Consider the following 21,611-nt stretch of genomic DNA (forward strand, 5'->3'; position numbering starts at 1 on the left):
ACAAATTGAAGATCGGTAGGAGAGATGCCCACTCTCCCCTGCCACCAAGCAATGCCCCCCTGACAGTGGGAGAGATGACCACTCCTGCTGCCAAGCAACACCACCCCCACCTCCACCCCCTGACAGTGGGAGAGATGCCCACTCCCTCCCGCCGCCAAGCGACGCACCCCTGACACCACCTCAGCAGCAGGAGAGATGCCCACTCTCTCCCGACGCCAAGCAACACACACCCCCGGCAGCGGGAGCGATGCCAACCTCATTTGCATGAGCATTTTTGGGAGAATGATTCACTTTTTTAAAACCACTAATATAATGGCTTCGACAGCAGCCCGTCAGTTTTTAATGCAAAATTTTAAGAATCTAGCCCTGAATGTTAATCAAAAATGTATTAAACTTAGTCCAATAAAAATATATCATCTTATTTTCATTTTTTATTTATTAACATTTATTAACAAAGCTGCCTTACTACTTTATCCTCAATTAAAAATAAAATTCTTTTATCTACCTTTGTTGTCTGGTCAGGTTTGGAGAAGCAGCAACAGCAGCAGTCCGGGCATGGGGAGGGAGATAGACCAGGTATTAGGATGTGAAGATTAAAAAAGAACATTAAATGCACGCCCCCTTACTGCGTACACCTTGGGCAATCTGCCCCCACTGCCGTGCCCTTGGTATGCCACTGTCCGCCATTTGACAAAATGCCTCCCAGCCAAGTTCCCACTTTCTTGGATCCAGCATGTTTCTACTGAGGAAGTCATTCTGGATGTTTTGTAACCCTGCTTTGTGAGCCGCTGAAATCGTCAGATTATTCTCTACTAAACAAAGCAGCAACTTCGCTCACAGAATTACAGCTGAAATCCCGGTACCTCCCTGTCTGTTGATATATGCCACTGTTGTGAAGTTCTTGGAGAGAATACATACCTCAGCCCATACACTGATTATTACAGTATATATTACCTCATGAGCAAGGAGTTTTCTTGCTTGTACATCCAATTTGTCATGGTATTTAAGAGTTCAGTTCACAATTACAAAGCTATACAAAAGAACCGGAATTGAAAGGTGGTTGATGCCTTGTATATTATTCTTTGATGTTAGAACACTTTATACTATCAGTTTTAATCTCCAATACTACTACTATTAATTATTTCTAGAGTGCTACCAGACATATGCAGAGATGTACAGAGTCACAAAGGAGACAGTTCCTGCTCGAATGAGTTCATAATCTAATCAATCAAGACAGACAAACAGGATGCCAAGGTAGAGGTTACAGTTACTGAGGGATGGTTAAATTGCTGGCTAGGGCAATGAGCAGAAGGCAGTGGGGAGTAGGATTATAAATTGAAGGCAATCTTGAAAAGGTGGGTTTTCAGCCAAGGAAGGGGCATGATGAACGGACTCAGGTAGTCTATTCCAGGCATATGGCACAGCGAGATGAAAGGAACGAAGTCAAATTAACAGTGAAGGTATAGATAAAAGCAACTTATCTGAGGAACGGATACTCTTTTGTTAATTTTTTCTCTATCCCTGAATAGTCGTCTTTCCTCAACTCCTAGATATTTATATATCCCTTTCTGTCCGAACTCCTTTATGTCACAATCATCAGTTAAAAAGATGTTTTCAGTTTTATTGAATTTTCCTCCTAGGAAAAGTTGTCTTAGCACGTTTTATCCTGATGTCATCTGAAAAGCTTTTTTCTAAATGGAGTTGTTCTGCCAAATGTTAATCGCTGGAATTGTAGGGCTTCGAGTTACCTACAAACAACAGGTGTAACCTTTGGGTCTTTGTCAGTTGTAGGATTAAGGCTAAATCCATAACCAAACAATTTAAGAAGTGTACTCAAAAGAAGAGTGCTGACAATCTCCCTAAAACATTCCTTGCTGATCCTGATATTAGGAATGACATTTTGCCCATTTTCATACTGAAGTTAGAGCGTGGGTTGCCACATTTTTGTGACAAGAAGTTAATGCACTCGACCAATTCAGCATTTATTTTGTACATTTCAAGGCAATGTTTTATCCAGAAGTGTGGGACACTATCAAAGGGCTTTCTTATAATCAAGTCACGCTGATGTTTCTGCTTGTCTTAGCACTAGCCATGATGGCTTTATTTAGCAAGAGCTGACCTTTCATTCCACATGCTCCTCTCTTATTGCCCTTCTGCTTTATTGCCAAGATGTGGCGTGTGTGGTGCAGTGATTAGAGCTACAGCCTCAGCACCCTGAGGTTGTGAGTTCAAATCCCACACTGCTCCTTGTGATCCTGGGCAAGTCACTTAATTCCCCTTTGCCCCAGGTAGATTACATAAGAGTGTGAGCCCACAGGGACAGATGCTTGAGTACCTGAATGTAAACCACTTAGGTTATAAGCAGTATATAAATACTGAAATAAATAAATATGATCATATATTCTGTTGATATCCCTGTGGCTCTACGTGCATATGTATACTGTGGCTCCCATCCCCACTCACCAGTGAACAAGTAAATCCTATCAGCATCTGTCTCAGTTTGTAGGATTTGCTTTTGTGTAGTATCCTTTGACAAGGGGTGATAGGAGGCTACAGTTTGAGGCTACAAGAACGTGCCTGTCTGTACCATCTTTTGTATATAAAATAATGCCTCAAAATACATAGAGACCTTAAGTCTATCAGGTCTGACCTCATTTTAAGGGTGAAACAAGGAATCAGAACTTCTGATTATGCAATACTTCCCAAAAGCCTTAGTAAAGCCAACATAGGTTAGCTGAATTGTGGGTAGGTTTTCAAACAGTACTGACAGCATACCCTCCAACTTCTACACTCTTTTAGGCAAAGCCCCTCCAGCAAAACCTGCTAAGGCTGCACAATCCAAATCCTACCCTGGACCCCAGGCCTCTGCATAGCACAGGCGGCCTGGTGTATCACAAGGATGAACTAGGGGAAAAATGACTGAATGGAGAACCTCCATCTCAGGCCTTCTCCTTCAGGGATGAGCACCAGAGGTCCCAAAACTAGCACCTGTGGAGAAGAAGTCACATTGGAGCCATGGTCAACAGCAGGAACAGTGAAACCCATCAAAATGGCTGTCATTTCCCCCCAAACTACTTTCTCCTCAGTAGCAGTAGCCATTGTACATCCTGGGAAGCACTGTTAGGCTCAAGTATGGGCTGCCAGCCTGAATCTTCCACTGCCTCCTCCCCTCCGAGATGTGTCCTGCTACAACCATGCAATCCAAGTCCTGATTCCAAATGGCTAGTTCAGGGTTGCACCATTCTGATATACTGAGAATGATGTCACTGGGAAGCGGTGTTCTCTGCCTCCATTGCCTAGTTGGGATACATGAATCCAGGTATCTGGACTGTCCTAGCAGGATAATAAAGATCAACATTTATCGAGATTAAAAAATCCCCAAAACATACTCACCATAACATTCAGTTCCTTGAGTATTGGATTTATAACCAGGGGAGCAGACACAGCGGAAGCTCCCGGCTGTGTTCTCACAGTGGCCATTCACACAGAAATACTTTGGTGTCTGGCGGCACTCATCTACATCTATGAAGAAAACAAAAAGCACACTATGAGATCACAAGAGAGAAGGCAGAACGCATGTCAGCTCAAGCTCTAGGCATGTCAATCTTACAAGTTCTGAGGCTGGTTTGACTGAAATGACAGTCTCCTTACCCCTCCCCCTCCTCTTCACTGCAAGCTTTGAGACACAGTATCCTTGTATGCAGCATCTGAGTAGATCCTGAACTTCACATGTTTCATATTATGACACAGGGCTTCCCATATTTATTATTATTTATTTAAAAAATGTATATACCACCTTTAAACAAAGCGGTTTCCATAAAAAAAACCAAAACAAAATACAAGATAAAATTACAATTCTGAAATTAAAACTAAATTACAGTACCATAAAATACATTTTCTTAAACCCCCCCCCCCAAAAAAAAAACAACATTTGCACCCAACAAACAAATAATGCCCAGGCAATAAATAACAAAGGCTCTTAAGAATTCATATATCTTGTAACTTGAAAGATATATGGTGAATTCTTCATTTTAATGAGAGGGAATTTTCTCAATAATCTTTTTCAAGAATAGATTATATTTTTGTTTCAGATCAACTAGTACAACAGACTACACAAGCCTCCATAGATCCAATTATTTTGTCTGATCATGGTGGGGTGTAGGTTGAATTCAAAATTATTAATCAAAATGGTAGTAGACCAATATGGAGATTTGATAATACATTGCTTGTGGATCCAAAATTCTGTGAAGAATTTCAATTAAAAATTAATGATTACTTTCAAATTAATAGCACAGAAGAAATCTCTATGGAAATCTTATGGGATGCTTTTAAGGCAACCATGAGAGGACAAATTATAATTATAAATCGCAAAGTTATAGGTGGTTGCAACTGAAGCAGGCGATTCAGGCGGAGTTCCCTGAATGGAAAAATCTTAATAATCAATTTAGTTTAGAGTTCTTATGCTTTCAGGCGGACTTCCTGGGACACCAGGCCGCACAGTGGTGCAAATTAATATCTGGATATATGAATAAAAAACCCAAAAACTGGACTTAGAGACATTTGGAGTATTAAGATTAAGCATCAAATTACTGTGTCTCAATGGCCACGAATTTGGTCTTGGAGGATGAAATGTACAATGTCTGCATCTATGAGACAAACATGGTTCTTTCTTTTGCATAGAGCATTCTGGACCCCTGTTCGTTTACAAAAATTAGATTGCTCTAAGTCTAATAGATGTTGGCATTGTCATCTCGAAGCAGGGACTTTGGATCATCTATTGTTCTATTGTCCATTTATTTTGGCTTTTTGGAAATCGATTTGGGGCCAAATAAATTGCTTGCTAGAGAATCATGTGGCATTATCTTATGACACAGTTTTATTTGACATGTCTATGAGAGCTAAGAGCCAAATATCTTCCAAAAATAATAAACTTTTACTGATTCTGACAGGAGTTGCCATTCAGCAAATAACCTATAATTGGAAAAATTGGAACAGATTGAATTATAGTTTTTGGTGGAGTTCAGTGTGTCATATTTATAAAATGGAAAGAGCATTAGCTGTTCAAAAAGGATATTTTAATAAATTTCAGGATCTGTGGGGGCCATTAATAAATTATTGTAATGAATAGATATAATTTTTCCCTGATTAACATAAATGAAAGAATGGGGAGGGGTGGGTGGGTTTCTGATTTTTATTATTTGTTATGAAGGGAAGGAAAGAATTTATTATATGTATTATTTGATATTAGAATGGTGGGTGGGAAGGGGATAAATCTTATTTAATGAGAAAATTTGTGGAATTTCAAGTGATATATTAAGTTAAAATGTTGTTACTTTCTGTGCACTTGATATAAAATATAAAATTAATAAAGAATAAAAAAAAAAAGAATCCACATAGTGACTCAGAGTCAAGACAGAAGTTACATCTACCGAGGAAAATATGAAGATGAAGGCTGAACAGCTCTACAAATAGGCATCCAGATAGGCAGGTTTTCAACAGCTTTTTGAAACTAAAACGGTCAGTGCTTAATCTTAATATCACTAAAATTGATTCACTGAAGGTCTAGAGAAGTACGATAACTGGACTGTGCTGTTGAAAAGAAAAAGAAAAAAGAAATGAATATCCAAGTCAGAATATTCACAATTTGCAGCCTATTTTTAAATAAAAGGCCCACTGAGTGTGGAGCCTTTTGTAAAATACATAGAGCCATATGCAGGAGTGCATGTGTATTTGCTTGCAGGGGGAACAGCTGTTGTAGAAAAAAACACATCTATAAAAAATATCATTCTGAAGCTTGTATGTGTAGACATTGTCACTTACATATATAATTTTTCAATGTACATGTGTAAGTACTGTCTCAGTTTAGGAGACAAAGAACTTATGTGCACAACAGAAGAGCAGGACTTGGATGTGATTGTATGTAATGATCTTAAGGTGGCCAAACAGGTTGAAAAGGTGACAGCAAAAGCTAGAAGTATGGCAGGGTGCAAAGGGAGAGGCATGGCCAGTAGTAAAAAGAAGGTATTGATGCCCCTGAGACTCTGGTGAGATCTCATTTAGAATATTGTGTACAATTCTGGAGGCTGCACCTTCAAAAAGATATATAAAGGATGGAGTCGGTACAGAGGAAGGCTACTAAAATGGTATGTGGTCTTCATCATTAGGTGTATTGTAATGGTCTCAAACTCGCAGCCCACAGGCCATGTGCGGCCCGCCAGATACTATTTTGAGGCCCTCGGTATGTTACCATTGTTCTGGAACGTTGCCTACCTCACTGCTGTAACCTCATACAAGCGCTTTCCTGGAGAGGACAATCACATACAGATGCAGGAAAGCGCTTGCGTGAGGTAACAGCAGTGAGGTGGGCAATGCAGCTTGTGAGTGTGTATGTAATCTCGTAAACTCTCGTAAAATTCAGCACCTCTCCTGGCAGTGACTGCTTGATGTAAGATGACGGTTGTGTCCAGTGCTGGAGGAGCTGAGAGATGAAGGCAGTTGTGGACGCAACCACTGAACACTTAAGGCACAAGTCGAATATTGATTCTTCCCTCCCTGTAAAAAAAAGCCTAGAGGACTACACCAAAATCTTGTCTCTTGCAGTTGATACTGTAGAATCTAAATCACAATTTTGCATGAAGTAAAACTCTTTATAGTTTATAGATCTTTCCTTATTTGCTTCTGATAATTTCAGCTGTACACAGCTGAAAGCAGTGCAACATGCAGAAAGTGAAAAACTATCTATACTTCACTTTCTGTATGTTGCACTGCTTTCAGCTATGTATAGCTGAAATTATCAGAAGCAATTAAGGAAAGATTTATAAACTATAACAAGTTTTACCTCATGCAAAGTTGTCATTTCTTTAATAAGACATTAACTATTTTTTCTGCGGCCCTCCAAGTACCTACAAATCCAAAATGTGGCCCTGCCAAGGGTTTGAGTTTGAAACCGCTGGCATATGGGGACAGACTTAAAGATCTCAATCTGTGTACTTTGGAGGAAAGGCAGGAGAGGGGAGATATGATAGAGACGTTTAAACACCTACGTAATGTAAATGCGCATGAGTCGAGTCAAAGGAAACTCTGCAATGAGAGGGCATAGGATGAAGTTAAGAGGTGATAGTCTCCGGAGTAATCTAAGGAAATACTTTTTTACAGAAAGGGTGGTAGATGGCTGTGAACAGTCTCCCACAATAGGTGGTGGAGACAGAGACTGTGTTGAATTCAAGAAAGCGTGGGATAGGCACAAGGGATCTCTTAGAGAGAGGAAGAGATCATGGTTACTGCAGATGGGCAGACTAGATGTACCATTTGGCCTTTATTTGCCATCATGTTTCTATGTTCTATGTCTCTATGTCTCATTTCACAAAACTACAGGGTCAATATTCAAAAAGTGATTTAACTGAGCAGGAGATGCTCCTTCCTGGATAAACTGCACTCAGCTGGCCATACGCCAATATTCAGCCCCACTGAACTGGACAGTGCTGAATATTGGCGGAGACTGTCATGGCTCTGAGTTGGCAGCCAGAAGGTCTGTGGGCAGAGTTGGGGCAGATGTGGAAGCTATACGGTTACTGGCAGTGCCTGCATGCCTAGCTTGGCAATTTGGATCATGCAAAAGGCTATTCTAACTTGGCCCAGCTAGGTACATGGCACTGAATATCTACCATACCCGTGTACCTGCCGAGTGCTGTCACTCACCTGGGTATTTAGTGCCAGAGCTTGGACAGACCCAGCATGGACCATCCAGGCTTAATTCAGCCCACAGCTAGCAATGGCTAAAATACTGCTCACCACTGCAGAGTGAATATTACCTTAATGACCTTCCGAAGATCAGTGAAAACTTTCCCATCGGGCCACTAATGAACAGTCTCTTATGCTCTTCTCTTTATGACCAGCCAAGACTCTAGAATAAGATCTGTGTTTATCTAACTGTATCCCTCTCCTTGTCATGATTGTCCTAAAACAGATTGTGAATGTCAATCTGTAACTCATTCTGAGCTCCTGGGAGAATGGGATATATCTAAATAAATTGAAATAAAAGAATAAACAAGTACAGCAGGTGCTAATTAGAGAACCAAGCATTTTTAAGTCTGAGTTAGTTTGATTCCTAGTGCTTATGATTGGAAATATTTTGGTACAACGCATTATTGATGTTTAAATGTTTCTTCTTTGGTTCTCTTTCTTTTATTAATTTTTGTGATTTTGTAAAACATTTTGAATGACATTTTATATAAAATATATAAAAATTTAAATGTTTTGAATCCAGAAATAGTTTTCCAACTCATCTTATTTTCTGCAAAAAATAAAAAAGTTACTCCTCAAGATCTTCATAGGTTAGATTTAAATTTCCCTGCTATGAAAAATGTTTGCTATAAATTGATATGGGAAAAATAATTTACTTTCCAAATTGTGAAGGTCTGGAATAGTATTCCTGCCAACATAAGTTTTCAAAGCTTTTTTAAACTGTATATATGAAGGAACTAAACGTATTTGGTTTTACGAGATGTTCTTGATTTTAGGACTGAATATAAAATCTTGTATGTGATCTTAAAATATATATTTTTATCCCACTGCATCAAATTCTGTTAGTGCCAAATATTAAATATTGTCCAGCATGTCTCACAGTTCATTCAACATACTATAATTTCCTCCCATTATTCATTCAATTCATTGACCCTCAGTGACACCACTCAAAGTTCAAGCTATCATTGCATTAAGCTTCATGTGTCCAATCATCATTGGTTCTTATTAATTGATGACTAGGGCGTTGTAAGGGGGGGGGGGGGCAAGTCAGGCAGTCCACTCCAGGTGCCGTTTTGGTGGGGGCGTCAGCACCCATCCTCTGCTCATTTCCCTCCCCCCACTACTGTGCGCTTACCCCTTCCCTGGCATTGAACATTTGGGGAGAACGCTGGCAGCAACTAAAACAATACTTACTGCTGCCAGCTGAGTATCTAGGTAAACTAGGTAAGTTGGGGGAGGGGACCTACTCATATACTGGGGTGGAAAGGAACTATCCTGATGGGACGAGTCGACACTCAGATTCCGAGGTAAGGACCCAATATGCAAACAGTTCTCTTGGAGCCACACAGACTCGGTCAGGAATAGCCTTACAGGGACTCAGCAAACACAAAGTGTGGAGGGCCATGTATGTTAATGCACACAGTTTAGGCAATAAAATTCTAGAACTAGAAACTGAAATAAGGGATGCCAACCTGGACGTGGTGGCAATATCCGAGACTTGGTTCACTGACGCACATGGGTGGGATATGGCTATACCGGGGTACAATCTACTTCGTCAGGACAGAGAGGGCAGGTTAGGTGGAGGGGTAGCACTATACATTAAGGAAGACATCAAAACTACCAGGATCACTGATGTCAAGTATACCGGGGAGTCCCTCTGGGTTAACCTGGCACGAGGTAGTAAAAAATGCCTGTATCTTGGTGTGGTATACAGACCTCCAAGACAACCGGAAAACATGGACGCAGAATTAATTGAAGACATAGAGAATATAACTCTACGGGGTGACACTGTGCTGCTAGGGGACTTCAATATGCCTGACGCAGACTGGAACACATTTTCAGCAGCAACCAGCAGCAGCAGGAGGCTTCTGAACTCCATAAAAGGAGTACACCTCAGACAGATGGTAACGGAACCCACTAGGGCCCAGACGATCCTGGACCTGGTGCTCACAAACGGGGAAAGCATCTCAGAGGTCTCGGTGGGAGATACGCTAGCCTCCAGCGACCATAACATGGTATGGTTCAACATTGGGAAAGGATCCCCTAAATCAATCACAAAAACAAAGGTGCTCAACTTTCGGGGCGCCGACTTCGCACGTATGGGAGATCACGTTCATCAGACGCTACAGGACCAAGCAGAGACCGGCAATGTGGAAACTATGTGGTCGTACCTGAAATCATCCATACACGAAGCAACTAATCGCTACATAAAATCAGTAGATAAACGGCAAAGAAACAACAAACCCCAATGGTTCACTGAAGAGATCTCACTCCTCATTAAGGAGAAGAAAAAAGCGTTTCTTTCCTACAAACGCACCCAGAGAAGAGAAACTAAAGTAGAATATAAAACCAGATCGGCAGCGGTCAAAACAGCAGTTAGGGAGGCCAAAAGTCGAGTGGAGGAAACTCTGGCAAAAAACATTAAAAAAGGGGACAAAGCCTTCTTTAGGTATATCAGCGATAGGAAAAGGAACACAGACGGTATAGTACGCCTTAGACAACCGGACGGAAACTACGCGGTGGCGGATTCAGAAAAAGCAGAACTACTAAATGAATATTTCTGCTCAGTCTTCACCTGCGAAGCACCGGGACACGGACCACAGTTGAAGATAATACAAGACGTGGATGACCCGTTTCAGAACGTTGAGTTCACTCCTGGGGACGTCTACAATGAACTGGCAAGGCTAAAGGTAAACAAGGCCATGGGACCGGACAATTTACACCCAAGAGTGCTCAGAGAATTGAGAGATGTCCTGGCAGAACCGTTGGCGGTGCTCTTCAATCTCTCACTAAGTACGGGGAAAGTTCCGTTGGACTGGAAAACAGCCAATGTCGTTCCTCTACATAAAAAGGGTTGCAAGGCTGAGGCTGCAAACTATAGACCGGTAAGCCTCACCTCAATAGTGTGCAAACTCATGGAAACACTAATTAAGTATAAATTAGATACGATCCTGAACGAGGGAAATCTCCGGGATCCCAGCCAACATGGATTCACCAAGGGTAGGTCATGCCAGTCCAATCTAATAAGCTTCTTTGACTGGGTAACAAGAAGACTAGACTCAGGAGAGTCCTTGGACGTCGTGTACCTGGACTTCAGCAAAGCGTTTGACAGCGTCCCACACCGCAGGCTGCTGAACAAGATGAATTCTATGGGATTAGGAGAGACTCTAACTGCATGGGTTAAAGATTGGCTTAGTGGCAGACTTCAAAGGGTGGTGGTCAACGGTACCCTTTCTAAAATGTCAGAGGTGACCAGCGGAGTACCACAGGGTTCGGTCCTGGGCCCACTCCTCTTCAACATATTCATTAGGGATCTGACTCAAGGGCTCCAAGGCAAGGTAACCTTATTCGCTGATGACGCCAAACTATGCAATGTAGTAAACGGCTATAATCTTCAGGATGCTATGGAGCAAGACCTGCGTACTTTAGAAAGTTGGTCCTTGATCTGGCAGCTGGGCTTCAACGCCAAGAAATGTAAGGTCATGCATCTCGGCAACGGAAATCCTTGCAAAACTTACACCTTGAATGGAGAAACTTTAACCAGAACTACGGCAGAACGAGACTTGGGAGTAATCATCAGTGCTGACATGAAAGCAGCCACTCAAGTGGAGAAGGCTTCATCTAAAGCACGGCAAATGATAGGCTGTATCAAGAGAAGCTTCGTCAACAGGAAACCTGAAGTCATGATGCCACTGTACAGAGCCATGGTGAGACCACATCTGGAATACTGTGTTCAATTCTGGAGGCCACATTACCGTAAGGATGTGCTCAGAGTCGAATCGGTTCAGCGGATGGCCACCAGGATGGTCTCGGGGCTAAAGGGTCTCCCGTACGAAGAAAGACTGAGCAAATTGCAGCTCTACACTCTCGAGGAGCGTAGGGAGAGGGGAGACATGATTGAGACATTTAAGTACATCACGGGACGGGTAGAGGTGGAAGATGAGATCTTTCTTCTCAGGGGACCCTCGACCACAAGAGGACATCCGCTCAAGCTCAGGGGAGGGAAGTTTCGTGGAGACACCAGGAAATACTTCTTCACGGAGAGAGTGATTGAGCATTGGAACGAGCTTCCAGTGCAGGTGGTCGAGGCACGCAGCATCTCAGACTTCAAGAACAAATGGGATACCTATGTGGGATCCCTACGAGGTCATGCCAAGGGACAGGGTCACTAGGACTGAATGAGCGGGTCAGCAGAGTGACAGTATAATTACAATTATTCTTTAGGGGGTCAGTAGATTTAAGAGGGTGGGTAAATAGTGTGGGCAGACTTGATGGGCTATGGCCCTTATCTGCCGTCATCTTTCTATGTTTCTATGTTTCTATGTTTCTATCTACTCCTAGCAGTTTAGGTACATAAGAACATAAGAATTCCTGCTGCTGGGTCAGACCAGTGGTCCATCATGCCCAGCAGTCCACTCATGCAGCGGCCCTTAGGTCAAAGACCAGTACCCTAACTGAGTCTAGCCTTACCTGCGTACATTCTGGTTCAGCAGGAACTTGTCTAACTTTGTCTTGAATCCCTGCAGGGTGTTTTCCCCTATAACAGCCTCTGGAAGAGAGTTCCATTTTTTACCACTCTCTGGGTGAAGAAGAACTTCCTTACGTTTGTACGGAATCTATCCCCTTTTAACTTTAGAGAGTGCCCTCTCGTTCTTTGTACCTTGGAGAGGGTGAACAACCTGTCTTTATCTACTAAGTCTATTCCCTTCATTATCTTGAATGTCCTATAAGAACATAAGAAGTGCCTCTTATGGGTCAGACCAGAGGTCCATCGTGCCCAGCAGTCCGCTCGCGTGGCAGCCCAACAGGTCCAGGACCTGTATAGTAGTCCTCTATCTGTACCCCTCTATCCCCTTTTCCTTCAGAAAATTGTCCAATCCCTTCTTGAACCCTAATACTGTACTCTGTCCTATCACGCCCTCTGGAAGCGCATTCTAGGTGTCCACCACCCGTTGGGTGATGAAAAACTTCCTAGCATTGGTTTTGAATCTGTCCCCTTTCAACTTTTCCGAATGCCCTCTCGTTCTTGTAGTTTTCGGAAGTTTGAAGAACCTATCCCTCTCTACTTTTTCTATGCCCTTCATGATCTTGTAAGTCTCTATCATATCCCCTCTAATTCTCCTCTTCTCCAGGGAAAACAGCTCCAGTTTCTCCAGTCTCTCAGTGTATGAAAGGTTTTCCATACCCTTTATCAAACGTGTCGCTCTCCTCTGAACCCTCTTGAGTATCGCCATATCCTTCTTAAGGTACGGTGACCAATATTGGATGCAGTACTCCAGATGCGGATGCACTATCGCCCGATACAATGGCAGGATAACTTCTTTCGTTCTGGTTGTAATACTCTTCTTGATTATACCTAGCATTCTATTCGCTCTCTTAGTGGCCGCTGCGCACTGTGCCGATGGCTTCATTGTCTTATTCACTATTACCCCCAAGTCCCTTTCCTGGGTACTCTCACTCAATAAGATCCCTCCCATCGTATAGCTGTACCTTGGGTTTTTGCTTCCTACATGCAATACTTTACATTTCTCTACATTGAACTTCATCTGCCATCTCGTCGCCCACTCCCCTAGCTTGTTCAGATCCCTTTGTAATTCTTCGAAGTCCTCTTTAGCCCGAGCACCACTAAATAGTTTGGTGTCATCTGCAAGTTTTATTATTTCGCACTTCGTCCCTGTTTCTATGTCATTTATAAATATATTGAATAGCAGCGGTCCGAGCACTGACCCCTGCGGAAAACTACTCGTGACCTTCCTCCAGTCTGAGTAGTGGCCCTTCACTCCTACTCTCTGCTTCCTACCCGCCAACCAATTCCTGATCCATTTATGTACGTCTCCTTCCACCCCATGGTTCTTCAGTTTCTGAAGTAGACGTTCATGGGGGTACCTTGTCAAAGGCTTTTTGGAAATCTAAATATACAATGTCTATGGGGTCCCCTTTGTCCATCCGTTTGTTAATTCCTTCGAAGAAATGTAGTAAGTTCGTTAGGCACGATCTCCCCTTGCAGAAGCCATGTTGGCTTGTGATTTAGAAGTTTTTTTTTCAAAATGCTCATCGATGCTGTCTTTTATCAGCGCTTCCGCCATTTTCCCCGGAACCGAGGTCAGACTCACTGGTCTGTAATTCCCCAGGTCACCTCTTGATCCCTTTTTAAAGATGGGCGTAACATTGGCTATCTTCCAATTCTCCAGGATCACTCTTGTTTTCATGGATAGATTGCAAACTTGCTGTAGTAGTTCCGCTATTTCCCCCTTTATCTTTACTGTCCAATTATTGTAATTTCTTCCCCATTTATCCTCACAATTCAATTATGTCTTTTTACCCCAACTAACATTTTATTATACGCATGTACTTTAGTATGTTAATTTTTTTATCTTTAACAAAATTCAGTTTAAATTGTCACTAATATTTAATTTGTATGTATTTAGGTATTAATTTGTATGTATTAAGGTTTTGTACATCGCTTAGTGATTTAAAATAGGCGATTCATTAAGAATAATTAAACTTGAACTTGAACTTTAGTTCTTTCAGTACCCTAGGGTGGATTCCGTCCAGGCCCGGCGATTTGTTGGTTTTTAATTTTTCTAACTGCCTACGTACATCTTCAAGGCTTACTTCCATGGATGTTAATTTATTTGTTTGGTCTCCTTTGAAGATTTGCTCAGGTTCCGGTATGTTGGATGTGTCCTCTTTTGTAAATACAGACAAAAAGAATATATTTAGTCTTTCCGCCACTTCTCTCTCCTCCTTCACCACTCCCTTCCTGTCTCTGTTATCTCAGTCTCCTCTTTTCAAGGGAGAAGAGGCCCAGTTTCTCTAATCTCTCACTGTACAGCAACTCCTCCAGCCCCTTAACCATTTTAGTCGCTCTTCTCTGGACCCTTCAGTCACTCCTGGCTGAAACAAGGAGTTCACTGATATGTGTGCCTCAGAGGAGGTGTAAAAGCTGATAGGAACTTTGATTTCTTACTGTAATAGACTGTCTGTTAATCAGAACTCTCAAGCAATCAGAAAAAAAAAAAAAAGAAATACTTTAAATAAAAATGAAAATAAAATCAATTTCTGGCAGAAATTTAAGTGTAAACTTGGCAAGCCACACCGGAGTACGCCCATGCTTTGCCTACCACATGTCTGGTAGTTTGTCTGGTGCACTGTGTCAGATGGTGTGTTAATAACACAGTACAGTCTAGATGACCATTTTCAAACGGAGGAAAAGCCTCAGACAAGGGCCCTCCCACCTCCACAATGGTGGAATAACGGTGGTGGAGCGTTCACCTCACTAGCTAAAAAAACCTCCTTTAAATGAAACAAGCACTGTGCTGTGTTATGCTTGACTTGGAAGATGCTGCAAGATAGATGAAAAATTAAATTCAACTTATCTTCCATTGATCGGTACACCAGCGATGGCCAGCATTTCACAATTCAGCTGCCTCAGGGTGTAACGTATCCGATTAAACTTTAGTTCGGACGCTAAACGTAGGAGAGACCTCAGCAGAGACCTCAGGAGAGACTTCAGCAGAAGAGGATAAACACTATAAAGATGCTGGAGCAAGCTTGGTCTCTTTTTAAGGATATGGTCACCGAGGTGCAAAATCTATATATGCCCATGTATCAACAAGGAATTAGAATAAAGAACTGGCGTGGCTCACTGTAGAGGTTAAGGAAGCGATTAAAGACAAAAAAAATTCGTTTAAGGAATGGAAAAGATCAAAAACAGATGAAGACTGGAATAAGCACAAACAACATCAACGCAGGTGCCATAAGGCGGTAAAAGTAGCAAAAAGAGATTACGAGGAAAAAATAGCCAAGGAGGTGAAAAACTTCAAGCCGTTCTTTTGATATATTAAAGGGAAATGACCCGCGAAGGAAGCGGTGGGATCATTGGATGACCAAGGAATAAAGGGAGCACTAAAGGAGGACAAAGCAATCGCCGATAGACTGAACACATTTTTTGCGTCTGTATTTACCAAAGAGGATATACACAGCATATCGGAACCCATCAGGCTTTATGCTGGAAGTGAAAAATGGGAAACTGACAGGGTTAACGGTCAGTCTAGAAGAGGTATACAGGCAGATTGATAGGCTTAAGAGCAATAAATCCCCGGGACCGGATGGCATCCATCTGAGGGTCATCAAGGAACTGAAAGGGACCAAAGCTGAACTATGGTCCCTTTCAGTTCCTATTATACAAAGCAATAAACGGATCTGCACCCACCTACCTCAACAACCGTCTAAATTGTAACCGCACATCCAGACTAAGAAGAACCCAGATCCTATTCTCCTACCCACCACTCAAGGGAACTCAGCGAAAGAAGATGTACGACGGCCTCCTAGCGACGCAGGCAGCGAAGTTGGACCCCTGTGTCTCCAACCTGTTGTCAACCACAAGTGACTTTAAATCATTCTGAAAAGAAATCAAAACCCTGCTATTCAAAAAAACTATACAGCCTTCTATCCCCCCTCGCACCCTCCCCCCTCCATGCAAACTACCAGCTGACCTCCCCAACGACCCTAACAAGTAACCAACCCTAATCTTCATCTTCCCTACTAGTAATCCTCATTTCTACTGCCTCCTCTATTTAACGTTCCCCAAATTGTAATCCCTCTGCATCTACTGTGCAAGCGTCCCCCAAATTGTAACTTCCTGGAAATGCCCAGCTATCTTATACTGCATTTCGCTTAGATCTGTAAGCATCCCCTAAATTGTAACTTCCTGGAAATGTCCAGCTATCTTATAATCCGCTTAGAACTGCAAGGTACAAGCGGAATAGAAGTCACTAATATAATGTAATGTAATGTACTTCAACTAATAGCCAATCTGTCTATCAAAACAGGAAAGATTCTGAAGGACTGGAAGGTGGCGAATGTTACACCGATCTTCAAAAAAGGTTCGAGGGGAGACCTGGGAAACTACAGACCGATGAGTCTGACCTCGGTACCGGGAAAGATGATAGAGGCGCTGATAAAGGAACGCATCATTGATCACCTCGATGGACACGGTCTGATGAGGACCAGCCAGCAAGGTTTCAGCAAAGACAGATCTTGTTTGAAAAACTTGCTGCACTTTTTCGAGGGAGTAAACAAGCAGATAGACAAAGGCGACCTGGTCGACATTGTATATCTGGACTTTCAGAAGGCGTTCAACAAGGTTCCGCATGAATGACTACTTCGGAAAATTGCGAGCCATGGAATCGAGGGAGAAATACTCATGTGGATTAAAAACTGGCTGGAGCATAGGAAACAAAGAGTGGGAGTAAATGGGCAATACTTGGACTGGAAGAGCGTCACCGGTGGGGTGCCGCAGGGCTCGGTTCTTGGACCTGTATTCTTCAACATCTTTATAAATGACCTGGACATAGGTACGACGAGCGAGGTGATTAAATTTGCGGACGACATGAAGTTATTCAGAGTAGTGGAGACGCAGGGGGATTGCGATGATCTACAACATGACATAATCAGGCTCGAGGAATGGGCATTGACATAGCATATGAGGTTCAACGTGGATAAGTATAAAGTGATGCATGTCGGTATCAAAAATCTCAAGCACGAGTACAGGATGCCCGGGGTGGTATTTGGAGAGACCTCCCAGGAAAGGGACCTTGGAGTTCTGATAGACAAGTCGATGAAGCCGTCTACACAATGTGCGGTAGTGGCGAAAAGGGCGAACAGAATGCTAGGAATGATAAAGAAGGGGATCACGAACAGATCGGAGAAGGTTATCATGCCATTGTACCAGGCCATGGGGCGTCCTCACCTAGAGTACTGCGTACAGCACTGGTCGCCGTACATGAAGAAAGACATGGTACTACTCGAGAGGGTCCAGAGAAGAGTGACTAAGATGGTTAAAGGGTTAGAGGAGCTGCCGTACAGCGAAAGATTAGAGAAACTGGGCCTCTTCTCCCTCGAACAGAGGAGTTTGAGAGGGGACATGATCAGAACATTCAAGGTACTGAAGGGAATAGACTTAGTAGATAAGGACAGGTTGTTCACCCTCTCCACGGTAGGGAGAACGAGAGGGCACTCTTTAAAGTTGATGGGGGATAGATTCCGTACAAACATAAGGAAGTTCTTCTTCACCCAGAGAGTGGTGGAAAACTGGAACGCTCTCTCAGAGTCTGTCATAGGGGAAAAACCCTCCAGGGATTTAAGACTAAGTTAGACAAGTTCCTACTGAACAAGGACGTACGCTGGTAGGGCTAGTCTCAGTTAGGGCGGTGGTCTTTGACCAAAAGGGCCGTCGCATGAACAGACTGCTGGGCATGATGGACCACTGGTCTGACCCAGCAGTGGCAACTCATATGTTCTTATGTATTGTATGTGTTGTTTTAAAGCTGATAGTTCAACATTGGAAAGATAATTCACACTTGTTGATTTTTTTTTGTGGTGGAAAAGAGTTTTGCTGTATAAGAATTATATGAAGACATTCAAATATTTACCTTTATTTTATGTCACCGTAAATGGAAACTAGATATTTATTTATCAAAGTCATTTTCTATCATGTCTATGTATCATGCCTATGTACGTATCCTTGAAACCCGTTCTGAGCTTCTGGGGAGGACGGGCTATAAAAATAAATAAATGACCCCCCCTCCTTTACAAAGCCACGCTAGCGTTTTTAGCACCTGCCGCTTTTGTAACAGCTCTGCCACTTAAAGAATTCCTGAACATTCTAGCTGTTATCACCACGGCCAGCCCTAAAAACGCTAGTGGGGCTTTGTAAAGGAGGGGTAAATAAATAATCTTTTTTGTTTGTTAACTTTATTTCATGATTGTTAACTGTTGGTTCACCCTATTTTTCGATGGGAGATGATTCTGTTTAGATTTGTTTCTGTTCTATTTTGAAGAAATATTTCAATTCTCATCATTATATAATATACATTATTTTAATTGTAATATGAAAACTTTCAATAAAAATTTTCCCCCAAAAAAGCCGATAGGGAAATTAATAAAAACAAAAAACAAAACCACTTATACTACTGTGCTGTTCTAAGAAGAAAGGAAGAACAAAGCCTCTCGACTTTCTAGACAGAAAGTAGGTTCTAGAAAAGAAGGGGGAAGGAAATCAGAAAAGGAGGGTATTTACCAATGCAGCCAGTGCCTTGTGGGTTCAGACTGAATCCTGGGCTGCAGTGACAGCGGAAGCTTCCAGGCGTGTTCTCACATCGACCATTGGTGCAAGGCTGCTGGGTGCCAGAGCATTCATTAATATCTGGAAGAGAAAGAACCAAGATCAACATGCCAAACACCACTGGAGAAGGGCAAGAAGCCCGATGGTACCCACCCTTAAATAGTGAAGGTTAGGTGCCATCAAATTATTTATGTGGATCAATGCATCATAACTTCTGGAACAAGAATACTGTGTGCTATTAAAGGATAAGGTATGCGTGCATTGCTGTAAAGGACTGTGACATTAGTATTTATTCATTCATCAGAGCATCTCCTATCTCTCTTTCTTGTGGCCTCTCTTATCTCCCTTCCCCTACTCCCTGGACTAGCCATCTCACCACTGCATCCTGGACTAGCCATCTCTTTTCCCCCGTCTCCTGCTCTCTGGATTAGTCATGCTCCTTTCCCAAAACATAACCCTTCTCTCTTCTGCTTCTCAGACTTGCCACACTCCTTTTTCCAGAGATGGTTCTTCCTTTCCTGTACTTTCAGAGCAGTGGTGCCCCCTCCCCCCTTCCCTTTCCCTGTACCTCTTTAACTTCTCCGGCATGGGCAGCATGCCCATGTCGGTGTCAGCTTGCCCTTTGACATCACTTCCTAGCACAGGTCCCGAAAGTGACATCAGAGAGAGCACCGATGCCAACGTGGGCAGCAACCTTGCGCCAAGAAGTAAAAAAGGTATGGGGAAAGACAAGAAGGGGTGCACATGCGCGTCGAGGAGTGGGCGGGGGAGGGGCGGAGAAGAAGAGGGGTGCCGTGCCCAAAGCAGACTGCCCCCCGCCCCCTTAATACATCACTGTTCCAGAGCCTCTCTTTTCTTCCCTGTTTACTGAAGTAATCACTTGCTTTCCCTAATTCACTAATGTGGCATTTCTCCTTTCCCTAGGGACCACCTCTCTCCTTTATCTTCTTTCCAGAGGTCACCTTCACTTTCCTTTGCTCCCTAGAGAGATCGCTTCCGTCTTCCACAGATGTTGTCCATTCTCCTCTGCTTTACACCCAGCCAACCCTGGTTTTGTTATTTCACCTGTACACTCTGTTCCTTGTGGCGTGGCTTGGAATCCTGTGGCACAAGCACAGCGGTAACTTCCTACTGTATTCTCACAGTGGCCACTGGTACAGGGTCGTGGTGTCTGCCGGCACTCATCCACATCTGAAAAGGTCAAAGGGAATGAGACAAAGGTGGTCATATGGAAGAAAGGGAAAGGGGCAAAGCGACATATTCGATTTTAATGAGAACACACAGGGCTCCACTGGAATGTATCGTAAGGCAACTGAGCTCAAATCTTATCAGATGAAGGCTTCAAAAAATTGGCAGCTGGCAAGAATTTTATTCTTCTACACTGATCCCCCATTTGTTCTCCCTCCCTACTTCACTCTTCTCTCTCCTATCCCTCAGGCTCCCACTCATTTGGGCATATTCCCCCAAGGCACTGGTTTTCAACCAAATCCTAGCCAGTTGGGACACCTACAGCAAATATGCAGTGGGCTCCGTCTCTGGCAGTGTTCAAGATCCAGTGCTTTCGACTCCTAACTTCTCTCACCTTGGGTTCTGCATCCCCAACCCTATGTGTCATGTCTGTCTGTCCAAGTTAGATTGCAAGCTTTTCTGAGCAGGGACCATCTATAAATGTCAAAATGTACAGCGCTGCATTTGCCTTTCAGCATTATATAAGTGATAAGTAGTAGTAGGGGTCAGTGGCGTACCTAGGGTATGTGGCACTTGGGGCCCATCATTTTTTGACACCCCCCCATGTAAAAAAATATTTTTTGTAATGACCATGAAACGGAATAAATGGTCAGAATAGAAACAGGCAGTGAATTTTTTTTTTTATTGAACCTCATATATTACATTACATTACAAGCAGCGCTGTTACAAACATATTCTGAAGGTCAATGCTAAGGTTAACAAAGTTTCCTTCCTTGGACCAGAAGGAGATACTGACAAACCACTGGAAGAGATCCCAAAACAACTACCCAGGAACAACACCCAAAGACCCACTCAGTGTGTGAACCAGTTGAGTGGAGTGGACTAATTAGGGGGTGGAAATGGGCCCGAAGTTTGCTCAGCAGAATTTCCCAGACCACCTCTTCCTCTCAACACATTGACACGCTGCCACCACCACCACCATTAGGAACATCTCACCGGGTAGGCCAGCAATGCTTATAAACTTTATAAAACACATTATTATATTTTCTTATAAAGCACATATTTTAACTGAACTCTCTGACATCCTCAGCCTTGCCATTCACAAAAATAGAAGGAAGAAAAGTTCCCATTTCCTGCTGTCTCATGTCCCCGACCTATATATTTTTCTTCTGCAGACCCTTCAAAAGTCTGACCAAATCCTCGTTTCACTTGCATTATAAAGTACTGAGGATGCCATCTCTCCCCAATCCCAGGTCCTAAAATCTAAGACAGTAACCATTATTCCAAACATGACATAAAGTCTGAATTGTCATGACATCAGAAGTACATATGGAGTAGTTGCAGGTGATGCTTGGGACAGTTCTGATTGTATTAATTCGGTTTTATGTGTTTTTTGAATAGAAGGGTTTTTATTTCTTTTTTGAAGGTTTTGTAGTCTGTGGTCAAGGTCAATAGGTTGTAGAGTTAGGGGTCGAGTGTTGCAGCTTGAATGACTAGGAGGTTGTTGAACAGTTTTTTTCTTTTGACGTTTTTGGTTGGAGGATGTGTGAAT

At 42.7% G+C, this 21,611-nt stretch overlaps 1 protein-coding gene across 3 annotated transcripts in view; it reads right to left on the reverse strand.

Annotated features, from left to right (window-relative positions):
- LTBP4 (latent transforming growth factor beta binding protein 4) overlaps nucleotides 1-21,611 on the reverse strand; it is a 506,304-nt gene that overhangs the window by 86,075 nt on the left and 398,618 nt on the right. For all 3 annotated transcript variants that reach the window (XR_004540381.1, XM_033955323.1, XM_033955322.1), the window contains exons 15-17: nucleotides 19,937-20,062; nucleotides 18,827-18,952; nucleotides 3,394-3,522 (exon numbers count right to left, since the gene is read on the reverse strand). Coding sequence is in view for 2 of the 3 variants with exons in the window: in XM_033955323.1 (XP_033811214.1) it covers nucleotides 3,394-3,522; nucleotides 18,827-18,952; nucleotides 19,937-20,062 (381 nt within the window). In the remaining variant the exon portion in view is untranslated. The remainder of the gene's footprint in view (nucleotides 1-3,393; nucleotides 3,523-18,826; nucleotides 18,953-19,936; nucleotides 20,063-21,611) is intronic.

The sequence above is a fragment of the Geotrypetes seraphini genome, chromosome 8, assembly GCF_902459505.1.
Source record: "Geotrypetes seraphini chromosome 8, aGeoSer1.1, whole genome shotgun sequence".
NCBI lineage: Eukaryota > Metazoa > Chordata > Amphibia > Gymnophiona > Dermophiidae > Geotrypetes > Geotrypetes seraphini.